This window comes from Tursiops truncatus, chromosome 2 (assembly GCF_011762595.2).
Source record: "Tursiops truncatus isolate mTurTru1 chromosome 2, mTurTru1.mat.Y, whole genome shotgun sequence".
Taxonomy (NCBI): Eukaryota; Metazoa; Chordata; class Mammalia; order Artiodactyla; family Delphinidae; genus Tursiops; species Tursiops truncatus.
The window spans coordinates 28050614-28060042 of record NC_047035.1 but is presented as its reverse complement, the minus strand read 5'-3'; the positions used below and the strand labels follow the sequence as shown (position 1 = coordinate 28060042).

The 9429-nt window shown below is 44.6% G+C and overlaps 1 protein-coding gene across 10 annotated transcripts in view; it reads right to left on the bottom strand.

Moving 5' to 3' along the window:
• Positions 1–3273: 3273 nt before the first annotated feature.
• Positions 3274–9429, bottom strand: part of AREL1 (apoptosis resistant E3 ubiquitin protein ligase 1) — a 43702-nt gene continuing 37546 nt past the window's right edge. For all 10 annotated transcript variants that reach the window (XM_019921180.3, XM_019921188.3, XM_033850839.2 and 7 more), the window contains 5 exons: positions 8474–8603; positions 8328–8386; positions 6326–6415; positions 5724–5899; positions 3274–5614 (listed from right to left, as the gene is read on the bottom strand). In XM_019921180.3, the coding sequence (XP_019776739.2) occupies positions 5512–5614; positions 5724–5899; positions 6326–6415; positions 8328–8386; positions 8474–8603 (558 nt within the window). In that variant the 3' untranslated portion in view covers positions 3274–5511. The remainder of the gene's footprint in view (positions 5615–5723; positions 5900–6325; positions 6416–8327; positions 8387–8473; positions 8604–9429) is intronic.

The window sequence follows — 9429 nt, the reverse complement described above, 5'->3', positions numbered from 1 at the left end:
AAGGAAGTAGCAACCATATCCACAGGCTTCATCCTGGATAAATTATCCATCACCTCCCTGAAGGAAGACTACAAGGGGAGTCTCTTACTGTTCTTACAAGGTGACTAGATGCTCTGGTTCTGTGCTAGTGTGTTTGATCCCTGCCCCTAGACGTATCAACATTATTTCCACCTTGTGTTTAAGAAGCTGTGGCTGCTGGCTGGTATTAACAAGCCAGGACCTTACTGACAACCTGGACAACTTTGCTAAAGCCACCTCTGATGCCATATCAAAAGAACTATAGCGGGCTTCCCTGGCAGCGCAGTGGTTGAGAGTCCGCCTGCCAATGCAGGGGACACGGGTTCGTGCCTCAGTCCGGGAAGTTCCCACATGCCGCGGAGCGGTTGGGCCCGTGAGCCATGGCCGCTGAGCCTGCGCGTCCAGAGCCTGTGCTCCGCAACGGGAGAGGCCACAACAGTGAGAGGCCCACGTACTGAAAAAAAAAAAAGAACTATAGCTAACACTCCTCTAACTTCTCGAAGGAGACTGTGTCCTCTACATGTCCTCACCAGGAATTCACTGAGCATCTTGTAGAGACCACACCTGAGTTCACCAGAGCGAACCAGGTCCCTGCTGTGGCTACCACAAAGTATTCATATACAAGCAACGTTAAAGTGAACTGATCTGGTAAGGAAGGTATCTGTAGCAAGGCATATCCCAACTAGCAGCACCCCTCTATCACATACAGACCAAGATCATCACCACAGCCTCTGCAGATTTCTAAATCCCCTCCCTTTGTACTCCAAGCAAAAGCCTAAGCTCTCCAAGAACTTTGGGATGGCTTTCTGTTAGAAGGTGCACAGATTCAGTACTCTGAATCAGAAATACTAGCCCATCCCACAATTTGGGGGACAATTTAGTACCAAGTCATTTTCAATACTACTACACTCAAGAACCTGCTGCTGACCACCAAAGAGACTCATGATCACATTAGATCAATCCATAAAACCTCTTCAGGGTATAAAAGCAAAGGAGTATCCAATTTAGGATATCTGGGGAAAAACCTCTGCAGAGAGACTTGGTGGTCTTTGAATATGATTCCTCAGATTCAGCATCAGGAACGGGAACTAGATTCTCACGGGGCAACGATGGTTTCAGAAGACTTTTAAAACTAATTGTGAGGTATAGGAATTACTATGGAGAAATTGACTTTGGTTAGCATCTTATCAAGAGATCACATGGGGGGACTTCCCTGGTGGTGCAGTGGATAAGAATCCGCCTGCCAATGCAGGTGACACGGGTTTGAGCCCTGGTCCGGGAAGATCCCACATGCCGCAGAGCAACTAAGCCCGTGTGCCACAACTACTGAGCCTGCATACCACAACTACTGAAGCCCACACACCTAGAGCCTGTGCTCCACAACAAGAGAAGCCACTGCAATGAGAAGCCCGCACACTGCAACAGTAGCCCCTGCTCACCGCAACTAGAGAAAGCCTGTGCACAGCAACGAAGACCCAACACGGCCATAAATAAATAAATAAATAAATAAAAGATCACATGGGCTCTTTTTTCCCCCTCCCCACTGTGATTTTTTAGGGCAGGCTGTTTGAACAGGGAACTGGTAAAACAATTATTCTAAAAGTCAGGAAAAGTTACCTCTAGAAGGGTGGGAGGAGACTTGCTCTGCAGTGCTGTAATGTTTTCTTTCTTTCCTGGATAGTGGTTACATGTGCTCTTCCCTTATAATTATTTGTTAAAATGTACATGCTTGTATGCCTTTTTTTTTTTAATACGTTCATCTCAAAATAAAAGAAAAAAGGAATTATTCATTTTTAAAAGAAAGAATAACAGGATACCTGGAGCTGGTCTATTATGCTTGAGGGCCTAAGCGAAGCCAAAGCAGAGGTAAGGAGCCCGCTGGTCAAGCCACCTGCTGGAGAACCTCTACTGTGTCCTAAGAGAAGTGTAGCTGGGCAGAGGTCTCAGAGCTTGAGCTGCAGTGGCTGGAAGGTAACAGTGCATGAGAAGCTGAAGGCAGTATTTTACTGTGTTAACTTAAGAACAATTCTACCAGCCTCTTGAGTCTTATGAATAACTGCATGATGGGATGAAATCACTCAGTGACAAATGTTCATAGTGACCCGTTCAAAGCCACAAGAGCAGCATGTGTAAATGATGTAGGACCGTTAAATAACCTGTAAGTGTAAAGTTGGAGGGACAGAATTTTGTTTTGTGTGTTTAAGACATCTCATACCATTCAAGGGGGCTTGATGAGGTGGGAGTACCTTGAATGCACTCTAAAGCAGTAATTTTCAAGTTAAGATTCCAATCCACTGGGTCTGGGAGGTGGGGGTGGGGAGAAAAAATAATCTGTATTTTAAAAACTATTACAGAGAAATTCCCTGACGGTCCAGTGGTTAAGACTCGGCGCTTTCACTGCCAGGCCAGGGTTCAATCCCTGCTCAGGGAACTAAGATCCCGCAAGGCATACACCATGGCCAAACAAAACAAACAAAAACAAAAAATGACAAAAAACAAAACAAAAAGAAAAACAATTATAAAGGGGATTTTGTTTTGATTTTCCAGAATGGGAACCAATGCACAAAGACACCATGATTACTTCCCCAAGAAAGTCAGGGTCCCTAACACTTTTCCTACAAGGCTCAAATCAGAGGTCTGATCTTGTCTTTCTGCCAAGCTTATCTGTGGTTAGAAAAGAATTGGTCCCGCCTGCCACCCAAAAACTTTTGAGGAACAGGGTTTTTGTTTGCCATATGCAAACTTTTGTGGGAGGGTCAAGGGCACATTGAGAAATACATGTGTGATTATATGCAAATAAGAAGGCCATCCCCAAAGTGTTATTCCCTCTGGATGGCAAGTAACTTTTTTTCTTGTACTTTTTTTTAATTTCCAAATTTTCTACACTGAGTTTCTTATGTTTAAAACAACAACTAATTAATGTTTAAAAGACTGATGAGAACAGACATCCTCTACTTTTGCCAAACTGGTTTCTCCTTCTGGAGCTGAGCACAAGCACTTGCGTGTCCCAGCCACTGGCTCTCTGTGCAAGCAGGCACTGTGGCCCTGCCTGGCACCATGGACAGCAATCAGGGAAGGGTGAAAGGGCAAGAAAGTCTGGGCCAGGCCAGGGCTCCGGGAGTACATTCAACCCCAAGCTGACTGCTACTGAGGCATTACTGGGGAAATGCAAAAACATTTCTAAATTTTTATGTTCCTTCCCCACCTCCAATTTAAGTCCTGAATCATCACGTAAAGCAGTCACTTGCTCCTTAGTCCTTTTAAACATTCATTTATTTACTGTACAAAATATTTACACTATTGCTGCAACTGTCTGGCCCTTCTGTCTGGCCTGACAAATTTGCAGCAGCAGGGCTTGGTTTCTGCTGAAGTTCTAGAAACATGCCGACATCTTCCTTGGTGTTCACTTGGTGCCTGGTCTCCTTTGAAGAGACTAAAGGCCAGGAGGTTAGCTGGCTCCCCAAGCATCTGGGTCACAAGGGCATAAATAAAACAAGCTGGCCAAAATAAGAAACGTGAATAGAAAACTGCTCAAGAAGTAACAGACACTCTTCCTTCTCTCCGACATGGTGTACCTCTCTCCACACTGGCTAGTTCCAAAGCAGGATTAGAAAAAAAGGTCAAAGGAAAGGCCTAACGAGCAAAGATACTTTTGAATAGTTAGGAGAGAGAGGGTAAACGGGAAGAACAGAAAACCACAACAGTACCAAAGGGTTTTGTTAAACAAAGACCTTGGGGCTAAGGACCACTGCAGGATGCAGCTGGGCTGCAATGGTACCCAGGATGCTCTGAAAAGTGCTATGACTAGAGCTTAAAAGGACAGATCTAACCAAGAAAATCAACTTGAGCTCCAGCATGAGTCTCTGGAGAGGAGAATGCAGAATCCAGAAGAGAAACAACAGCCAAAGACAGCAGAACCAACCCACGTGCCCCCCAGCTGGAAACCCTCTCCGGGCCCGAGGGGCAGCATCAGGTTTCCCGGGGGATGATGAAACTTGCCTGTACATATCCCACAGGAAAACACCGGGGCAGGCAGCAGCACCTTGTCCTGGTCCCTGAGGACAGCAGTGACCGTGTGGCATGGAGGACCCTGGGGTACAGAGGCCCTGATGCTTGATCCTAGACCCCAAGGATGAGTGAGGTCAGCACCCATGCCAAGAAGGACAAATGACAACTGCGAAGGAGTGAGGTCAGGCAGGAATTGTAGCAGCTCAGGAAGGCTTGTTCCTCGTGATCTCTGGGAACAGGAGGGCTCAGGCGTGCTTCCAGGAGGCCAAGGCATTGCTGCAAGTCCTGCCTCATCTCTGGACTCTTTGTACTTGCTGGTTTTGGCAATAAAGATGGCTTGTAAATATTTTCAGAGTCGAACGCCCCATTGGGAATGGTAGCTTGCAGCAAAGCCTTCTTAGAAACAGAAATTTGGGAATTCAATGAGATTTTGAGTCTTGAAAACGTCTTCATTCAAATCGTAATGAAAAAGGTGGTTGTCATCTTCCAAGAAACAGCTGCAGGTTCTCTTCCATCATCACACAACAGTGAACCTAATTTATCTTCCTCCCTCTTTAGCTGCCCTTGTTGGTAACTGATGGAGTGACAGGAAGTAACTGGGACAGCTAGGTGTTTACTTATCATCTGATGTATCTCCTCTATGTGTGTTCCCTGTGTCCTGACCCTAAGGACCTTTGAGGAGCAATTAAATTACTGATTCCTTTTCCCTTGCCTTAGTGCTGCCAGGGAACACCAAGCAAAGAGAGAACCAGGGATCGGTGGCATGCTATCATACTGTCCCAATCTCTTGCTGCAAAAGTTTCTTCAATAGAAATCTAAAGAACCCCCAGCTCTTAGCAGACCGCATGAGCTGGAGGTGAGTGGCCGAGCCCAGCCACACCTCAGTGTAAAGAACAAACTCAGGGACAAGCATCAGTAGTCTTCAAGCCAGCCACGTGCCTAGACATGCCCCATAACCCTAAAGGAGAATCACATTCAGCACTGGAGGCAACAGCCCAGCTATCTTTCACATTCTTAGGTCTGTCTATCTCACATGCTTATACTCAAGAAAAAGCTTATTAGGGAGTTCTTCTTTGTGGATTAATGATCATTTCCAGAAACGCTTGCAAGGAAAGCTCCTTTTCCAGTTCTGACACCACAGAAAAGATCCTTTTGTGCTATCAGTCACCATGAGAGGTAGTCCAGTGCCACTCCGGCTACTGAGAGCTTTCTAAGAACCAAGTGCAAGCATAGCAGCATGGCCCTCCTCGCGTGACTGAGTGAGTTGCTCAGATTATGTACCTGCCAAAGTGGCTTGCGGGGGGGATGGGAGAGGAGGGGCGAGGGAAGGACAAGGCTTGCAGGTGACTGAATACTCCAGACACGGAGAGCACGCAGCAGCTTCTGGCTGATGGTTTTGTGTACGTTAGGGTCAGTGGTTGTGTCTGTTACGTGCACCCGGATGCTCCAGAAAGCACGGGAGCCAAATGGATGGCAAGAGAGTGGTCAGAGCATGCCGAAGCCCTCGCAGCCCTCACTGATGGCCAGCTGCAGCATCCTGTGCACCTCTTCATATGAGTCATACGTAGGGAGGCACAGCTGGTTGAAACTGGAAGGCCAAGGGGAGAGAAGTGATTAACTCACACCACCAGAAACACTGGCAAGGGCTGGAAAGATAATCCCCCGTGACAGCACGCACCAGGCAGTCAGATACCCACCACGTGTGTGCAGTTGGTAGCGTGCTATGGGTCGGAGTGGCAATAATCTGGAATGAGGGACAGAGGGCGGCAAAGCCTCCAGGTGGTAGCTGGGACGAGCCTGTTGTGAACTGAAGCAGCCGAGCCAACTCCTCCTGCGTCAAACTGGAAACCACGGTCCAAAACCACCTCATGACCTGGCAGGGAGAGCACAGGGCTGGGGTCACACCTATGTGCAGCTTAGGATTTGACCCCTGGGGAAGGAACAGGATATCCTGAAGTGGGGGTGGGCCCCAGTTACTGCATGCAGGTAGGAACGGCTAGAGTCGACAACCTCTTTAAAAGGAATTGATATTGTTACACGGTCAGGAGGGTAGTCGCTGATTACTTGGTTCTATTTGTCTGCCTTTCCAACGTACTGCCTCTGTGGCAGTAGCGTGACAGCCCTTAGGGACCAGGGTTCCCGTCTGCCTGGATGACCACCTGCCTTTCCCACATATATCACTTTCCCACATATATCCCAGTTGATATGTCTGCTTCTCCGACTACTTGACTTTTTCCTTCTGAAACTATTTCCTTACAAGACAGCACAAATTCGACTAAAAGAAATTTGGCCCACTTACCTTTTCTCTGAAATGCCATGAGCCACCAACGACCACCGCATGGGCTTTGAAGTCGGACACACTGATGTCCCCAGTCCCACACATCAGCAGCTGCAGAATAGTCAGGTGTTACGAGGATAGTCAGAGGGGCAAAGTCCCACCATAAGGTCAAAGTATGTTAACATGCAAAATGTGGAATACGGAAAACACCAAGAAAGAGACATAAGGTGAGGTCAGAATGCCAGAATGCTTCAGGAAAATCCATTATAATAGGCCAATGGTTCCTAACCAGTGTGGTAAAAATCACACAGCTTAAAAAAAAAAAAAAAAAAAGATAGATAGACAGTTGCCTATGGCCTTACCCCAGACCTACTGAATCAGAATCTCTAGGGACAGGTTACAAGCTTGTGTATTTTGAAAAAGTTTCCCAAGGGCTTCTGATGCGCACCCCTAATTAAGAACCGCTGCTATATATTATTTTGAATTGAAACAGAGGACAGAAAGGGAACCAAGTATTTACTGACTGTCCACTCTGCATGTGGCCTGGGAATACCAGGGGAAAAAGCAGGCCCTTCCCCTTTCATGAAGAACCCCAGCCGCATTTATGAATTTGTTAGATGGCCTTTCCTTTTTCCCAGGATCCATCCTTCTTTTCTGGATTGAACTTCTACTACCGTCCCTTCAGCCCTGCCTCTACTTGGTCAGATAAATGAAAAAGAATGCCAAAAAATGAGAACATTAATGACATCAGAACCCTAAACATCTTGTTGATGTTCTAATTTGGTTCAAGATCCAGCAAGTTACTTAGCAGACTCTAAGTATTCATCCAATAGCTATAAAGAATGAAACAACCTAATCAAAGAAAAGAAAAGCCCAAATTAAGCCTGAGAAGCTTGGCTCCTTCAAAAAGAACTTGCTAAGCTAATGAGTAACTAAGAGCAGGATGGGCAACAACCGTTAAGAGACTGTGTCCTCCCTCCTATGCACTTTATGAATTGTTACAAATGCTTTGCTTCAGGATAAAACAAATTACACCAGAAGCTGTTCCTCAGCCCAGAAAATGACAGCAAGAGGTGACAGGTCTGTCAGAAACTTCAGGCTGAGAGATGGAGAGTTCATTATTCAGATTTCATATCTAAAGGTATAAAACATGTTGAAAATTGCATGAGACTTTGATTCTTGTTTCGAAGCCAATTCAATTAATAAGGATAAAAACTGTGCAAGACTACTTGAAACTACTTTTTGTTTCCCCATTTTTAAAGAAGAACTTCTTCCCTACAGGAAATAGTTTACAGAAACATGCCCCTCACAAAGGCTACGGGAAGTTAAAGCTAAAGCTAGTAACCTGCATTGTGTGTATCATCTGTGAGCAGCAGGTAAGAGCAAACTGGTTTTATTTTTTGTCTATACCTGAAGTTCATGGAACTTCAATTTTGCTAATTATAGCAAGGTATTTACCATCTTATAGCCACATTTTGGGTGTTACAGGATCTAAAATAAGAATATATTAACTATATAGTGTTGTAACACAAAGCTGTGAAATGCATCACATCTTTTGGTTTGTTTCCTTCACTAGAATGTAGCTCTATGAGGACAGGGACTTGGTCTTATTCATTCCTAGCTCCCCAGTTCTTCAAAAGCACATGGCATACAGAAGACATTCAATAAACAGTCTGAACAAATAAATTCTATTATTCCCTTAAATCAACTTTAAAGGTCACAGAATTTACAAAGACTGTATAGGATACCAACATTCTTTACTACTTGACCATTATCAATAATATTTGATGAATAAATATTAACTATTACTATTCATAATTAGTAATTTGCTGATTCCTAATTTTCACATTCAAATTTTTTTAAAGCTGGAGAAAGGGTCCATGCATGGAAGAGTGACAAAAGTAAAACCAACACTTAAAGGGCTTTCCTACTGCATCTCATAACAGAAGGTGCAGTAATCCAGTTCCTGTGGGCATAATAAAAAGCAAGCCAAGAATAGGGGGTGTCAATTGTAAGCACTTACCTCAAGCTCATTCTCATCAAAAATAGCCAAAAGGTTCTCAGGGACCAACTCATTCAGGCCTGAAACAAAGTAGCCAAGTTAAAGCCATATCCACACCATGGATACAAGTATTTTCACCTCAAAGCCAAGAGTAGACAGGATCCCACCTTTTAGGAAATGTTCCACTTCCTCTTTCACTTGACTGGCCAGCCGATACTGGGCCAGCAAATTTAAATAGAAGATTTTATTCGTGTTGGTGACTGGGGTTTGAGCTCCACCTGTCATAAGTTCTATGACCTGAAAGAAGAGGCAAAAGACAGGGAGAGGATGTAGATTGGAGTTTATAAGATGACATCTGCCCAGTATGTCCCACAAACACAGCATTATTGAACTCCACCATGGTCACAAGTTCCTACTGTGCGTTCAGGTTTTCAACACACTTGGTTTTATTTAGTTACTAAGCTTAAGGTTTCCTACCGCTATTGCTATATATTCTCCTCGCTACTGTTTCTGAAGTGGGTCTCTCAGTAAGTCTCCTCTGACCTGGTCAAACAGTGGTGATGCAACAGGAAGATATTATGGTTCCTTGTTAGCAACATTTTAACATTTCTATGATCCAAAATTGAACCATTACTGACCTCTTCTCTTAACCCCCTGAGCCAATTGAGAATAAATAAAACTATGTAAGTAGTGAAGAAGTCGTCTCAGGTCTCAAAAATTCTAAGATGGGCATAGATGTTCCCTACATTCTTCTACTTCCAACGTGAGTCAATGGAAAAAGCCATGGCTTGATACTTGGAGACTAACTTGCTACAGGATTTCAGTCACTTAGATATTTGGGCTCCCGATTTTTCTATCTGCAAAGAAAAAGCTGAACTGCATGATTCTCAAATAGAATTGGCACACTCCTTCCAATAAATAACTCCTAAGGGAGCTTTGAGGAAGCCCTGAAGCACAGTTTAATGCCACAACCCCAGAAAAACCTGTGTACAATGACCATGGTTATCTTCATAGGTGAGCAGTAAAGGCCTCCATTTAGTTACAAGATCAGACTTTAAGGTCCTGACGACAGCACGGTAGGGACGGAACTTTGCTCCAGAACAAGGATTCTCAATGGATCTAA